This window comes from Falco naumanni, chromosome 4, assembly GCF_017639655.2.
Source record: "Falco naumanni isolate bFalNau1 chromosome 4, bFalNau1.pat, whole genome shotgun sequence".
NCBI lineage: Eukaryota > Metazoa > Chordata > Aves > Falconiformes > Falconidae > Falco > Falco naumanni.
Genome location: NC_054057.1, coordinates 57,891,636 through 57,908,493, shown reverse-complemented (window position 1 = coordinate 57,908,493; position 16,858 = coordinate 57,891,636). Strand labels below are relative to the sequence as shown.

The 16,858-nt window shown below is 49.1% G+C and overlaps 1 protein-coding gene across 1 annotated transcript; it reads left to right on the top strand.

Annotated features, from left to right (window-relative positions):
- Positions 1-10,298: 10,298 nt before the first annotated feature.
- LOC121087866 (zinc finger protein 260-like) lies at positions 10,299-16,226 on the top strand. Its single transcript, XM_040593353.1, has 2 exons — positions 10,299-10,558; positions 12,535-16,226. Exon 2 carries the CDS (start codon positions 12,868-12,870, stop codon positions 14,752-14,754), a length of 1,887 nt encoding a protein of 628 aa, XP_040449287.1. The 5' UTR covers positions 10,299-10,558; positions 12,535-12,867; the 3' UTR covers positions 14,755-16,226.
- Positions 16,227-16,858: the final 632 nt, after the last annotated feature.

Here is a 16,858-nt window from a genome sequence, read left to right as displayed (position 1 = left end):
TTATCTCCAGCGCATCATCTTGGGGTGGGGTAAGTCATTACACCTTTTATGGGCAACAGAGGGATCCTAATGACTACTTAAAGCCGGACTGCCTCAAGAGCCTGAAGTTAGCTGAGATGGTCTGTATCCCAATGTGCTGCTTAGCATGAGCAAAGTTACCAGGACCTGCTGAGCAGTGAGATGCAGCAGACCTGAAAGGAGGAGCTAAGGCAGCAAGGAGAAACATTGAGGCAAAACTTGGAAATAGTCTATAAGCACATGGCTGGGATTGTACCACTTCTGTGGATTGTTGTTAGATAAACAGCCCCATCTGTTTCAGGAACAGCATGTTTTCACTTTGCAAAAGTATGCTAGAACACACTCTACTAAATAGACACAACCCAGCATCCCTCAAAAAGAGAAACTTTAGGAGCTTGTTACTGAGCAAAGCCTCTAGCACCTGATTGCCAGTCTGTTTGCTTTGCAATTAACTTTCATTGCCCAGCCCCTGAAACCCCTGCAGCCAGCTGGAAAGCATTGCTCACTGTCATTGCACCAGCCACTCACAAATAAAATCACACACTGGGAGATGCTGTAGAGACTGGTGAGGTTGTATTCATTGGGAGCAACAACAGAAAAAGGGCTATACTGCATGGCTAACCACAGTGTAGGATCAGAAGGACAGTGTTGATTATGAAAGAAGCCTCTCCAGTGGACAGGCTGAGCTGTCATCAGGAAGAGTGTGACACATTCTGCTCTCTCCTGAAAGAAATACTGGGATTTATTGACTGGGGAGGCTGGAGCTTCTCCATCACTGGAGATTTTAAAGCAGATGTTAGACCAGAATAATGTGACCAATTCATTTCATGCAAGAAAGATTTAAAGATAAGCTCATTTGTTTAAAGCCATCTTCATGCAAAAATCTGGAGGCCAAAGAAATGAAGTGGCACTGCTTCTTGTGCAGGATCATGTCAAAGTAACACAAAAGAGAGGGGTGCTCCTAGCCAGGAGGAGTGACTGATTTCTAGTTAGCTTTTCAGAAAGAACTGGTCACTAACAACAATATAATATATATATCATAAAATATAACAAGTGCATACATTTATATTAATGAATATATAATAAAATGTCTTTTAAAATCATTGTTAGAGTGGATTAAAACACTATAGCCTAGGTGTCCTGTCCTCCCTGCTACACACACCTAGGGAAGTGGATGGAAACTTTAAGTTTTAAGAAAATTTAAGAAATTTAAAGTGCAGTTTAATTTCCAGCAGTGCATTAGTGCTTTGTAACATGGAGAAAAAATTCTCTGAGCCTTGATTTCCCCACTGGTGAAACTGGAGATACTGGCACTGACCTTCACTTCCCAACCCTCTGCCAGGGAGCAGCAAGAGTGGGGCATCCCTGCAAGGGCTTCGAAGAGGACTCGGTGCTGACTGAGGACTGTGGTGGTTTGCAGTAACACCACTACAGTACTGCCTATAGAGCTCCAAAGCAAGACTGAGAAGAGGGCAAGCATGCAGGGATGTTTTCCCAGGCTCCAGTGATCTGCAGCACTGGGATGCCCGAGGGTTCCTCCATTTGCAGCAGCAGGTTGGTATGACAGTATGATCTTACCCTCCCGGGCTACTGTCCTGTACAAGCAGACGAGATGGGGGTACTGAACCAACTTGAGTTGCAAAGGTGGCACAACAACAAGCAGGTTCAGCTTGTGCTGTGCTGACTCCAGGGACTAGTCCGTGGTTGGGTAGGAAGAGAAACATCTGTATTTGTGGGTCTGGAGGCTGAGCAGACTCCTACCCAAGGAGGATGCCCCATAAACCAATTCAGCATCTGGCACCATGCTGGGTGCAGGACTCAGCACGCGGTTGGCACTTTGCAGGGCAGGCACTGATGGAGGCTGCCTGAAGCACAGCACAGACACCCACACAAGTTACCATGGCAGAAGAGCTCTGACCTAAGCAGACTGGGGGGACTGGAAGTTCATAGTCTGCCTTTTGGCTAAGTATATGCTTCCAGGTCTATGGAGAGAGCCTAGCTGCACTCCAGCAGGAGCCAGTATTAAAGTTCTCATTGACTTCAACAGCAGAACAACAAAGCTTTGGCACTTCAAAGGTTTCTTTTATGGTGCTTATCCAGTTAATAAGCACCATCCATTCCTTTCATCAGAAGAGCCATCCAGTGATTTGCTAACAGCACTTTGCTCTCCAGGGACATAGCCCATGTTTGTATGATCATGGCAGTTCGCCTACACAGGCGGAGAGGGGACTGACAGCTTCCCACTGCACAGGAGCCTTGGAGAAACAACAGGGGATTTAGTTTCCAACAAAGGCATTGTGCTTGTGTTGAAAGCCCTCGTGTTTTCAGTTCTGCAGCACAAACCGGTAACTCATCCCAGTCCACAGAGCAGGAGGTGACTGCTTAGGTTCACATTAAATGAGACTTATTATCACACAATTAGCATTTGCATCAGTTAGGGGGAGGATTCCTCTGTAGAGCCCAGAACAGAGTGGCTGAAAAACATCCATTATCACCATTTTCAAAGCTCAGAGAACTCAGAGTTCAATAGCAATTTTTTTTTTTACTTAAAATTGTGGAAATTGGAGGTATTCAAAAGTCGTCTGGACATGGTCATGGACCTGCTTGATGGGGGTGTGGACCAGATGACATCTAGAGGTCCCTTCCAACCCCAGCCATCCTGTGATTCTGTGAAATCCCTTTAAGTACCAGAATAAACTATCTGTTGAACTTCAGTCAGTTTTATTGCAGAACAAATTTGATATCACCATGGACACCCCAGGGTTTTATACATGTACACACACAAAGTAAATCTACAAATGACCTATTAAAGAAATAAAGGAAGAGATAGAAAAACAACTCTTGCTCTGCATTCCCATCTCAGCCTAGAGCAATACCAGATTCCCAGGGATGCGACACAGAGCCAGGTACCAATGATGTGCTCAGATGCACCACTGCTTTACAGGGCTTCTCTCCAGTGACGGGGAAGAAATATCCTTGGTACTTGCCATCATGCAGAGATGACCACGCACCACTGCAGAATCACCCTTCTGTGTTAGCTAGGTCATAGGATCTCAGGATCACAAGACAGTTCATGCTGGAAGGGATCTTAGGAGATCTACAGCCCAGCCTCCTGCTCACAGCAGGCTCAGCTGTGAGGGCAGAGCAGGTTGCTCAGGGCTTTATCAAGCTGGGTCTTGGAAATCTGCAGGGATGGACACTGCACTACCTCACTGGGCAGCCTGCTCCTCTTAACTGAGCATCATGAGCATGCTGGACAGTATGGGACTTAGTGGTGACCCTTGGTGCACTCTGCTTATCACAAGCTGCTGGTTGGACATGGCTTCTGATGTATGGCCTCACACTGCTGATGGGTACGAAAAGCCACATTTCTTTCTCTTGCTGTTGCTAGATGATAACAAGTCTCTTGCCCTACTCTAATGCTTGCAAACAAGCTGATTCCAAGAGCTTCAAATTAATTACATAGGGAAGGAAATCACACATTTAAAGAGCAAAACCAGAGTCTGGTTGTTTTCCCATCCACTCTGCTCTTGCAAAGAATCTGTGTTGAATGTCAGCATTTTGTTAGTTTTGAAATCCAGCGACTGCTCAAGGTTTTGCTTCAGGTAAAGGATTTGCCTTGCTCCAAAGAGAATGGGGAAACCATGAGAGCTGAGTGAAGGTGTTTCTAATGCTACACAGAGCAAGAGCTGCCTGACAGCCTGTCATAGCCCACGCTGACTGAGAGGCTAACAAGGAAACAGGGTTTTTTTCATTCCCAGCCCCGTTTTCTGACCTTTAAAGCATCCTCTCCTTTGAAGTAGCATGTAGGATACAAGAACCAGGATGTCACTCGTTTTCTTCACCTCTAAAAGAAGTGTAAGAAAACAAGACAACAAACCCTTAAATGTCAAAAATCTCTTCTCCTACTAGCAGGCATCAAACAAATCCTTGTAACTACTTTAAGCTCACGCTGCAAGCTCTGGAAACATGGGCACTTTACCAGGGCTTCTTACTGGGCAAGATGCTAAATATTGATAAACAGCTGTCAAGAGCCTTCCTTGCTGGGTCTCTCACAATGGCTAACCAGCAGTGACAACGGAGCACTGGGGACACAGAAGTACAAACAATGCTCTGGGTGTCTCACGGAGGTGGCATAAGCGTTGTTGGTGCTAAATGGCCTTGAGCAGGAGGGCTCTCAGACCTTTTTCTTACAGCATTGTCTTCCATGTCCTGCTGTAGCTCCACCAGACCCCATTTCTTGATCTGTGTGGTTTTTAAGGCTGCTTGGCTTGAATCCGAAGGGGTTTCTGGCTGTGTTGGCTAAAAGCACACCATAAGCATGAGAGCAGTTAGCCTCTGAAGGATGAAAATTAAGACTTTAACTCCACTGGCCTTCTGCACCATTTAAAAGAGATAAATTTGTGAAGTACTGTCTGGGCCTTTGAGGGAGTCACAAAAGATGATGAATGGTCTTGCTTGGATTGTCCTCTTCACCAGCTAGTTGGTCCTCTGTAGGTAAAAACACTTCGAACCTGTGAGTATTTCTATCCTCTAAAAATGACTTTATTATCCTTATTAAGTATTGTAGACTTTATATATAGAAATGCTAACTATCCTTTCTCAAGTGAAGGAGAGTAAATGAGTCTGAGGAGGGTGGTAGAGGGGATCAGAGATATGAAATCAAAGTGCAGCTGGAAGAAGAAATAACTACCCCACGCCAAAGGAAGCCCACCCTCTAAGCATTGACTGAGCATTTCAGGATGGAATTACTATTTCCCTTGGTTCAGGGGACTGGGTGATGCTCCCCTCTTAGGATGTACCTAGGAAGCAATGCAAGGAGAAAAGAAATAGGCTCTACTCTAGAAGGCAAACAAAAAGATCAGCGCAGCAGGGCAGCCTAGGGTATTTAGTCAGACATCTAGTAACAGCTTTCCCACAGCTGTTCACAGCTCTGGGGGCTGTATGCAGCAGGGTGCCTGGGAGTTCCCCCAAGCCCTACATCTTGTGACATGGGCAGATCAGAGGAGGCATAGCACCTTCCTTGGCCTCCTGACGGGTGAATTCACACCTGTCTCTTTCCTTTAGTCTTCACTGACAAATCCCAGAGAGGCATGGAGTGGGCAAGAGTTGGGAGAAGAGAGGAGCCAGCACGCTGGGGTTCGGTTCCTCAGGCAGGCAGCTCACAGCAGGATTTACACGGCAGTATGTGCACATCTGTACCTGAGCCAGGCTTCTTAGGTAGCATGCAGAAATCAAGTCAGGGGGCTGGGATGGGATTCATCTCGGCCTAAGACAGGTGCCTAGATTAGAGCAGATGAATCATGCCCTTGAAGTTCCTCCACTGAATATAAGCTCTTCTGACTACCAGAGAGCCTAGCTGCTGCAAGTATTTGAAAGCAAAGGCTTTGCCTTCTCAGCAATGCCCAACAGCTGGGTTTGTCCACACTGCCCACCGGGCAGGGAAACTGAGGCACCAGCACAGGCCAGGCTCGTGTCCAGACTCCCCTTTTATCATTTGGACTTCCAAGACACCTACCAGTCCTAGGGATAAATGCTTGGTTCCCTCTCAGTGGCATGTGGGGAATAAAGAAAAATTAAATGAATTAGAGGGCACATAGCACTCACTCTCAAGTAGCTACAACCTTATTGCACATGGTTATGGGCAGGGAGGACCTGTGGCGGTGCCTGTGGAAGAAGGACAAGGCCAGGAGAAGGGCATTGTGTAGAGCTGTTGTGTTAGAGAGGCACTGGGGAGGCTGCTCTGTTAAGCAGCAGAGCTGTGCTGCCTCGCAGCAGCTTCTGAGATGCTTCTCTGACCTGCTACCGATGTGCTGTTCAACCTTGGGCATGTCACTTAGACCTTTACTGGGGTTTTTTTGGTTATCTTACGATGGGCTTGTCATTTTAGGAAAGACAGTTGCAACCAGGGGGAAGAGAGTGGGACTTAGGGCATGAAAGGGTGACTGGTGAGGGGCTAGGTCCCAAGGTCCTTGTAGCATCCCAGCTCCCTGCTCACCATGCAGAAGACCTGGAGATGTTTGATCCCTCCCACAATGCTGACAGCACTTGGGGCAGAGTGAGCAGGGCAAAGAGGGCTTTCTGTTTTGGGGGTGTTACAGCTGTAATCCTTCCTTTTCCCTCCCAACAGAAGTCCTGCAGTCACCAGCCCTGACTGCAGCTCTCCCCAGGAAAACAAAACCAAACTACAACTGAGTCTTCACGTATGAGAAGCCCATTGCTTGTGGGGTAGAAGGACAGATGGGTCACTCTGATCCAGCCAGGCTTGAAGTCAGTGTTGGGCCCATTTGTGCTTAAACCGGTTTTTCATTTAAAGCTCTTATCAGTTGAGTATGGTGGATTTGGAAGCAGCCACAGACACTGCAATTATTTTCATGGCAGCAGTACAAGAAACCGTGGGCTTGGGCTGCACAATGAAGCTGTAGGAGATGTGGGCCGAAAAAGGAAAAGCTTTCCTTCCTAATCAGATGTCAAAAGCAATTAAAGAAAGCAAGGGGGGTGGAATAGCATAGAAAATTACTTGTCATTTAAACGCTCTATTCTTTTCATCACGATTTGCCTTACTGTAAGAGTTGTTTCCTGAATTAAAGAAAAAATAATCTATAGTGTAGCAAGGAAGCTAGGAGCTCTCAGCCTCCACTGGCACCTATCGTGTTTGCAAATCTCAGGAATAATCACGGACTCACCTGAACAAATAACTGGGCTTCCTGCTCCCTTATCTCTCTGTGTCGCACTGTCCAGCTCTCCTGCATTGTGTGTACCGAGCACAACAGGCCACCACGCACCCTCAAGCCTCCTGATGTGATTAACTGTGACATTTTTAATAAAACCTGAGGCAGTATTTCCTTCCAAAGCAAAGCGAAGATTTCGTTTACCCTTCTCCTTTATTTTGCCAAATTCCATTTTTATTTCGTTGTATAATTAATCAGGCACTGGAGCATATGACAGCTCAGCTTAAATTTTGTTCTCACTTCTTCTACGCAGCCTTGTCGGAAACAGTCGGCTGGTCAAACAAAAAAAGAGTTGGATTTGTCTGAAAAAGCAACACAGAAATCACCAATCTGGATCAAACCTTTACTCCATCCACTCTAACATCTTGTCTCCTATGGCAACCAGCATCAGGCACTTCAGAGAGCGAGAGGTGCACCAGGCGCTGGAGGAGAGCCCTGCACCAAAGCACAACTTGCCCAAAGGAGATGTTCCTAACCCTGGTGGTCCTCTGCCATGAGAGGGCTGCTGTGCCCAGGACGTGAAGGATGGGTGGACGGACAGACGGACAGATGGACGGACACACACACACACCCCTCCTGCAGCCTGGGTAGCTGCTGAGCTTTGTGTTCACTCTGAGTGCCCGTGGGCTAGTTCAATCTACCTGGACCTTGACCAGCCAGGGGAAAAAAATGGTGTATGCAAAGCCTGGAGGCTGCTCAAAGGCTTAGACCTTGCAGAAACATCAGTGGGGAACACGGGCCAGATTATGTTCTGCACAGTGCAGAACTCCAGGCACTGAAAGATAAAATGTGAGATCATTTCAGTCCTCTACATCAGGGAAGTGCAGCATAGAGCTTGCTAGTGTACAGGATTGTGAGTTTTATTTATTTTTACCCTTTCCCCATGTAAGGTTTCTTTCCTGGCACTGCAGTGGCTATGAGTTTCATTCATTCCACCTTCCCGCGAAACATCAAACATATGCAAGCTGGTTACCAGCACTACTGCAGCACTAACTCAGTTCTACTCTGTAATCCCCTCCCCAGCTCCGTGCAGGTCTGCTCCTCCAGGTTATAACTCCCGTGGCTGGATAAGCTGGACCTGTGTCTTGCCTCTTGGTGACCTTATATGAGGAATCAACTCCCAGAGCAGGACAGGGCTTGGACATGCCATGCCAGCACCTGTATGTTTCTTGGACCAGCTGTCCACGTCAGGACACCAGGTCATGACACAGTGGTTAGACAGTTTAGCAGGTGAAGGGTCTGGGGAGTTGGGATGTTTGATGGGAAGGGGATGACAAAAGGAGCTTGGAGTGATATCTTAGTCTGGGGAGATACTGGGGGAAAATTCTCCTCTAAATAACAACAAAGGCAAATATATATATTTGAGAAACAGAGAAACAGAGAGAGAGGATACACAACACACATTCATACATATATTTATACATAATACTCAAATGCATGGGCGCCTTATTAGATCAAAAATGAAGAATTATCTTTTAAAAAATACAATAAAACATATAAAAATGTCAAATGTGTGGGATTTTCTAGCTGAAAGCAGGCGGGAAAGAGCTTCCACTGGCATCTAGTGGTACGTTGCAGAGGCAGAGTCACTGCAGCTGATGGCACAGCTTCACTTCCAGAGTGGGTGTCCCCAGGATAGTGGAGACTCTGCTCAGACTAGGAGGTCACCACTTCCCAATTGTGCTTAGGAAGAGGCATTTTTGGACATAGCTTAACCCTGCCCTGAAAACTTTGTCGATGAATCCTTTTGGGGATGAGCACGAGGTGCTTTGAGTCTATTTTTGGCGACATGAGCAAAACTTTAGGGTCATAGCAAGACGTACTTGATCTTGGACTCTGGAGCTTTGTATGAACCAGCAGGGACAGCAGGCAGATCTGCTTTGTTTGAAGGAGAAGATGAGCAATGGAAGGGACTCATCTGGGAACATGCAGACATCAATGGAGAGAAACAGGAGCTCTGAGGGCACAAGTCACCTGCCCTACTAGAGTCATCCACCTTAGAATAAGGTAAATTGTGCCTGGGAGGGTGAAAGGACACTGGCACAGCCTAAACGGCACAGTCCTGGCCCCTTCCTCTGGATCTCTCTGGCAGCAAAGGAGTCACACAAATGGTTCCCTCAGCTGCTCCCGGTGAGCCCCTCATCCATGTCATGTCTCAGCCTCTCTCCCTGCATGGTTCCACACACCAAGACGGAGCCGGATAATGGAGCTGCTGACTGGCACCATCCAAAGTGTTGTAGGTAGGATTTGTGGGAAGGTAATATGCAAACAGGAAGGATGAGAGAGGTGGGGCATGTTGCCTAAGGAGTTCTGCACATGGGGAATCTCACTTCAGCATACCTGGGTCTAATAGCGGCCTAACACCATGGTCCCTCCTGTCTGTCTGGGACCTGCTGTGGCATTTTCATGCATGAAAGCAGAAGACCTTCAGTAAGACAAACTGAATGAGGCTCGTGTATCTTTAGCTGTGCATGTTCTGGTATAAAGATGGTTAGATTTGTATGATTTCTTCCTTCTCTGGACTGAGATACAAGCTGGAATGTAGACACAGCTTCATGCTGGTACTGCTGTCTCATAGTACTGGTTTGTACTGAGGTAGGAAATACCTCAGCAGACTTTATCCAAGGCACATGCAGTGTGTGTAGACTAGATCTGAACTCCAGGGATCCTGTAACCTTGAACTTCTTTGTACAATCTGAGCCAAGCACTTCACCGTCTCCTGCCTCAGTTTCCCTGAATGAAAAAGGAGGAGAACAGCATGTTTGCAGCCTTGTGTCATATTAAGGATAGGATTGCAAGTCCTGGTTTATGCAGGAATGAGTGCTATTGTCCAACCTCCAAGCAATCGGACAGCCCCTAATCACTGCCCCAGGGAAAAGTCATGCTAAAGCAGCTTTTCACCATGCACATGCTCCTAAAACCCTCCCGGTGCAGCATCCTGGGCTAGAGCTCCCTGCTGAGTCTTTAAGCCTCATTGTGCAGTGCAGATCCAGGAAGGTCTGGGCACTTTCTGTGAGGTCCTGCTGAGGCTCAGCCTCTCCCAGTTGGTGCTGATCACTCTGTTAAATCAAGTCCATATGCCTCAGCATCCACCCTTGTCAAATCTGCATGTCCTTTCATGCTTTACCTGAGCATTAAAAGGGATCTTTTGCTGGTAACTAGGGACCAGTCTCAGTTCCCACCTCTCCCCAGGGGGATTGCAAGCTGTTACGGACACAGAAATACTCCCTGAGATGCATCTTTCCTCTTCTGACACTTCCCGGAGCAAGTCCCAGACAATCAGCCTGGGAGGGAAGAAGGATGCTTGCAGCACTGCGGGATGTTTTCTCTTCCCCCAACAAAAAAAGCAAGTGCTCTCAGCTGGGGCAGGAGAGGAATGGCCTCATCCTGACCCACCGGCTGCCAGCGCAGGGTGGGGGACCAGGGCTGCTGGGCAGAACTACAATTCCCAGAAGGCAGCGCGAGCTGGAGACCCTTCCAGCTTCCCACCGACACAGCGATGCAGAAGAAAGGCACACCAGGGAGAAATCCCCTCCTCTCCCGCTGACACCTTGGCAGTGGCGTGAAAATCCCTCCCGGCGGGACGAATCAAGAGCATCACCCCTGTCCTCCCTCTGCTCCTTCAACCTTCGCTCTTTGTTTCGCTTCACCCTTCCTCCGGTAGCTCTCACTGCACTGGCCACAGACTTCCTTTAGGTCAGCCCAGCTGCTGGTGCAACACAACTTGCAGCCAAGTCGCACACGCTGTTGTGCCACTGAGGCTGCCCCGGAGGACAGAAATGCCAGCCAGAGGGTGATGGCCCGCTCAGGTAAGATGCTTTTGGCCAACCGCCCTTCATTTGTCCGGGTAGCCCCAATAAAAGACGAATCAACTCCCTGGGATCAGGTTCTGCCCTTGATTCAAACCCTGAGCCTGGGGGATTGCAGAGCTGGAGGTAAAGGCAGGATTTGGATCTGTAGGATCTGGCTATTAAAAAAAAAAAAAAAAAGAAGAAGAAGAAAAAAAGTAAAAGGAAGAAAGTAGACAGGAATTTCTTCTTTTACCCTGATTTGAATTCAGGAATGTGTTGGTTTTTTGCCAAAATCCAGAGGCAATTAAAACACTGCTGCCGGTGAGATGTTTCCTCTAAGGGACCGGCGTGAGCATCCCCAGCGAGGAGCGAGGAGCGAGGCCGTGGTCCCCGCAGCGACCCCGCGCCCGCGGGCTTAGAGCATCCCCACGGCATCAGCCAGACCCGCCGCAGGGACCTTGGTGGCAGGAGGCTAAATCTGCTACCCGCTCGGGGGGTTAAAGACCTTCCTCCAAAAAAAATACACCGTTGCATTCTCTTTCCAGCCTGGCTGCTGCTGAGGCTTTGTCTGCTGAATTAAAACCTGTCGTAGGTGTCGTCCAGCTGCTCCCCCACCTAGGGAGGAGCCCTGGTCTCCCTCCGAGTCTCCCCTCCGCTAGCAAACACTAAACCCAGTTCCTGCTCCAAGCCGGTTTGTTTTGCTTCTCCTGGCTCAGTTTAACTTTGCGGGTTGGTTTTGGTTGGGGTTTTTTGAGGGTTTTTTTTTGTATTGTTGTTTTTGTTTTCCTGTGGTTCCTCTGCCAGCATGGAGAATTCAGCTTGGACAGGAGCACCATTGTGCTTCGGTGGTCACTCTTACCAGCATCAGTGGGGATCTAGATGGGTTAGCTGAAGGGGAAACGACAGTGGTGTGACTAAATCTGAAGTAAATTTCCCTTTTATAACTGTCCTCTGAAATCTGAGACAGCCGCCCACTTTTTCTACCACTGTGACCTCCCTCCTCCAAGGGCGTGTAGCTGTGAACTCTGCATCGTAGCTGTGCTTGGATGGTTACACTTCACATGTCCCATTACTTGTCCCCTGATCCGTGGTATCCCCCCTACCCCAGCCTCCTACACCTCAGTGGCAGCCTCCCCAGGGACTCATCTTCTCAGCCACAGCCTTCTTGGCAGCGCAGACCCCCAGGGACAAATTTCACTGATGGCAGGTGTCCTCGCTGGCAGCCTCACCTTCAGCCATCAGCACCATCAGTAGAAGCCTGCCCAGCCACATATACTCTTGTTGACAGTCATCTCCAGCATCACTGTCCTCCTCCCCTCAGTCCTTCTGGCTCTTTGCCCTGCTGCAATTCACAGTCTTGATAGGTGTTGCTCACATCCCTGTTGGCCCTGATATTATTTTTTTTTTCTAATGGAAATACATAGGACCCAGAACCTGCTGCCAAGTGAACCCTCTCAAGGAGGACAAAGTTCCTTTAGCTTTCTGTGTCTCATTTCTCCAGCCGCCCACCGAGGACACCACTGACCCGCCTTCCCCTGTGCACGGAGCACTGTCAATACGAAGCAGAATGCTCCAGTTTTGCAAGTGGTGCCAAGTCTGGTTTTCTTCTAGGTTTGGGAGATTTTGTTTGCTACACAGTCACTTATAAAAATGGGTTTAATTACAACAATTACTGCAAAGTGCATTAGTTAATTAACTTATTTACTTATAAACCTTGTTGGTCAAAGGACAGAGGACTATTCTGAGGGTAAATCACTACTGCAGCAATAGTAAGAGCCAAAACCTTTGTGTGATGACAGCAGCGAGAGCATCACAAATGTCCCCCATCGCTTGTCCCTGCTGTCCCTGTTGGAGTCCAGCTGAGCCTGTGGCTTCAAAGGTCTCAGGCTCAGTCCCCCACGGAGCAGCCAAGGTGCCACCCGTTGCATTTACATAGCGAACACAGAAGGTGGAAAAGAAATAATGACCTAATAAATGTCCCTTTTTTTTTTCAGCTGGCAATCCAAGCCTCCAGGAATGCCAGGAAAGCCTCTCCAGGGGATCAGAGATGGAGTTGCAAATTCTGTATCTGCAAGCTAAGGTGGAAGGAGTTGGAGGAAAAAGAGGAAGACCACACGTTCCTCGTTGGCCCAGAGTTGGTGTACAGCAGCAGCACACTTTCCCCTACAGGGAATAAAGTACATCCATTAATGTACACTTCGATGTATATGTCCTGATGGTTTTTGTATCCTCCCAGCTAGTCCATCCCCATAACACTGTGGCGTTTTTGTACCTGCCAGCTGCTTGGCAGCCCCACCAGACACCACTGGGTGCAGGGCACTGCTGCCATGAAGGACTTGATTAAGCGTGTGGTGCTAAAGACCCACCCGTGTCAGGAATGTGGCAAATCCTTCAGCAAGAAGGGAAACCTGAAGAGACACCAGCGGATCCACACGGCGGCGGAGCTCTTCACTTGCGGGGAGTGTGGAAGGCGCTTCACCACCCGGGGCCACCTCACAACCCACCAGAGCATCCACACAGGAGAGAGGCCCTTCTGCTGTGGGGACTGTGGCCGTTGCTTCCGCCTGGAGATATGCCTGGCCGCCCACCAGAAGACACATACCAAGGGTGGTCCCTACCTCTGTGCTCGCTGCGGCAAGAGCCTGAGCACAAAAATCTACTTCAACATCCACATGCGTACCCACACAGAGAAGAGGCCATTTGCCTGCACCGAGTGTGGGAAGAGCTTTGTGAAGAAGGGGACCCTCACTGCCCACAAGGAGATCCACAAGCGAGAGAAGCCCTTCAAGTGCCCTGACTGCAGTAGGTGCTTTGGGCAAAGTGCCACACTGCTGGCCCACCAGAAGATACATCTCCGCGGGGGGCCTTTCATTTGTACGGAGTGTGGGAAGAGCTTGAGTACCAAGCGGTATTTCAACGTGCACCAGAGGAACCACACTAAGCAAAAGCTGCTTGAGGGACACATAAATGGTGTGTCTCTCCAGGTCATCCAGATTAAAGAGGAGCCTGATTTTGCCTTCAGATCAGAGGAGAATTCGTGGGAGAATATATCCCATGAAGGATACGTAGCCCAGGAGTGTGGCATACCTAGAAACCTGTGTAACCCAAAAAGCCCTCCTTGGAAAATCCAGATGAAGGAGGAAGCAGACCCACCCACTGATGACACAGCAAACATTACTGCAATAGCCTGCCAGAAACTTTACATCAAGGAAGAGCCACCAGAAACCCCAGACTATGGAAAGCTCTTTGATCCAAAGATCCCACTGACGGCTTTACAGGGGAGACAGCTTAAAAAGGAAGAGGATGCTGATGGGCAGTGTGAATGGGAAGTCCCCGTAGCCTGTACCCGGCTGCTCCATGTGAAGGAAGAACCACAGGAAAGCACTGAGTTTGGGATGTACTATGGGCAGAAACGCAACCTCTGTGCTATCCAGAGGATCCAAATTAAAGAGGAACCTGGTGTAGAGGCCAGCCACCAGGAAAGCCAGAGCCTAAAGAGGAAGGAGAAGAAATGCTATCAGCCCACCAAAGAGGGAATGCTGGAGAACCGTGAGAAACCCATATCCAAGAAAGATCCCTCAGCAAAAGGAGCTCCCAAGGGTGAACGGATATTCCCCTGTCCCGAGTGCGGAAAGAGTTTCAATCAGAAATCAAACCTGACCAGGCACAAGAAGATTCACACGAGCGAGGGGCCGTACAAGTGCAGTGAGTGCGGGGAGAGCTTCCGCATGAACCGCAAGCTGATCCGCCACCAGCGAGTCCACATGAGTGAGCCCTTCAAATGCACTGAGTGTGGGAAGAGCTTCACCCAGCGATCAAATCTGGTTCGGCATCAGAGGATTCACACCAAGGAGGAGCCCTACCAGTGCCCGGAGTGCGAGAAGACCTTCAACCAGAAGGCCAACCTTTTCCGGCACCAAACAATCCACGTCCGCATGGGACCTTGCAAGTGCACCAAGTGTGGGAAATGCTTCCCTCAGAAGCGGCATCTTATTAAACACCAGCTGCTCCATTCCCGAGGTGGAGCCTACAAGTGTGGGGTCTGTGGGAAGCGCTACCGGCTGAAGAAGTATCTGAGGAGACACCAGAAAATCCATGCGCGGGAAGGAACTGCTCCCTGCATGAAACAGGGGGAGGCCACAAGGACTGGTGGTGGACCCCACCACACTGAGCAGACATCTCCGGCCCCCACAAAGAGCGAAGAGGAGAGCTGAGCAGGCCTGGTGCCTGCTCCTGGGACAAAATCCTTAGGGAAAGGGGAGGGATGGAGAGAAACTACCGGCCTTATGTGTGCAGTATCTGGGGGTGGGGAGGTCAACCCGTGGGGACAGTGAGGTGGAGGGGGCAGAGCACTGCTGGAAACTGGTCCTCTGCTGCTGTTTTTGGAGTATGACACTCAGGGTGTCACCTGCTCACAGCTGTGAGATGGGGATGGAGAGCCAAGCCCCCTCAGAGCACGTGGAGATGGAGGGTAAGAGCTGGCATCCTTTGTAATGGTATGCTGGTGCCTCTACAGCCTGCCAAAGTTGAGGATGCCAAAATTGTCTTGTGTGGCAATATATAGCCAGGAGGACCAGGCAGGATTTATTTTCATGACATTACTGTGTTTCTGAGAAAGCCGAAGGGAACCTCTCCCATCCAGGCAAGGGTTTAAAGCAAGGGCCAACTCTCTTCTTCTGCCTCACGTAGCTCTGATCCACACCTTGATCCTACTGGGCTGATAGACCCTAGCCAAGTGGATGGTACAGATTTGGGAGAATCTGCTGCCAGCCAGATGAGAGTTTCACACCTTGAATCCCTCAGACCAGGCTCACAGATAGGCTTAAGGCAGGTCCCTAAAAATAAGTCACGCAAAAGCAGCGACTGCTTTTCCAAAAAAACTCAGAGGCCAGCAGATTGTATTCTGCTTTGTGTCCCCACAGCCCCGCTGTGGGGATGTAAATGAGAATGGCTTTTCTTAGCACCGAGCTTTACATCTATGATGAGCAGGTGGTTTTGCCACCACAAGTCCCAGAGGCATCAGTGATTTCATCAGCTCAAGCGACACTGATGCTGGTTCTCAGCCACCTGCTTCCCTACTTGTTACTGTGAAGCTTTTGCTAGGATGTTGGCTTTATTGGGCATGATCTAGGGAATTCAAACCAAGCAGCAGGAATAGGTGAAACAGTCTTCAGACTTTATGGACTAGAGGACTGGAAACTATTTCCCTGTTTGGATCTTTCCCCTTCTTCTCCCTGGTGTAAAGGAGATTGTGCAGCCACTCAAAAGCATGGATAATTCAGCAGTCTTTATTGCTCACTGCTGATGATTTTGTTTGAGTGTTCCCTATTCAGGTGGATCTTTGTGTCTTGAAAGTCCCTGGCGAAGCGGAGATGTGGAGGGAATCCACAGTCCCCTGAGCCACTCCCCGATATTTCTCCACAGCACTGCTACATGACCACCTGGGCACTGCAGAACAGATGCATATTAGAATTCATTGTGTTGCTGTTTAGAGTCTAAGAGGCAAGTGGAAAAACATTCCATGGTGAACTAGTAGCTCTGCCTCTCTGGTTTTGTGCAGGAAAAGAAGCCCCCTCCCTGATGCTGCACTCTCCAAACTATCCAGCTGCAACAAAGTCTTTTACCATCACATACCAACACACTCTTCATGCCAGTCCCTCTGCTGCCTTCTCCTAGTCTCGCCTCATCCCGGCCCTGCTTTCTGTTCTCTTGCTCTCTTCTCTTGCCTCTTCCTCAGCTGCTCTCTCTTCTTTGGCTCCCAACCCCTTAACAGAACCAGCCACAGCTGCACCTTATCTACATCAGCCAACCCACCGCCCCTGAACCCAGCCCACAGTTCTATATTATCAATGATAATTAACCCAGCTTCATTCCTCTATACCTCCCCACCCACAAGGCACACAGCACTTCTTTCTCCCGGGACGTGTTGCAGGTGGCATCCTCTTGGAGGCATCTGAAAGTCACGCAGCATGACTTTGGGCAACTACCTGCTGCAATGCTGCTGGTTGTCTGCACTGCGTACTCTGGAGCAGCTGCCTCTCTAGGCAGGGAAACTGAGGCACGGAGAGAAGGAAAGGAACAGGAAAAACTGCTCTGGAGCTTTGTCTTTACCAGCTACGTGGACACCGTTGTGTTGAGGTGCTTTGTTGTGGTGACTCAAGCACAATGCTGAGTGCAGCTGCCAAGCCCCAAAAGCACAGAGTAATTTTGGCGTTTAGATTCCGTCAGCCTTTGGTATAGTCAGGCCCAGGACATGATTTCAAACAGCCAGGCAAGCTGTGACAGCCTCTGAAGGAGCTTACCCCTTCCCCTCACCTG

What these genes read in the sequence shown, in the direction of transcription:
- LOC121087866 (XM_040593353.1), top strand. Translation starts at nt 12,868, where the DNA reads ATGAAGGACTTGATTAAGCGTGTGGTGCTAAAGACCCACCCGTGTCAG.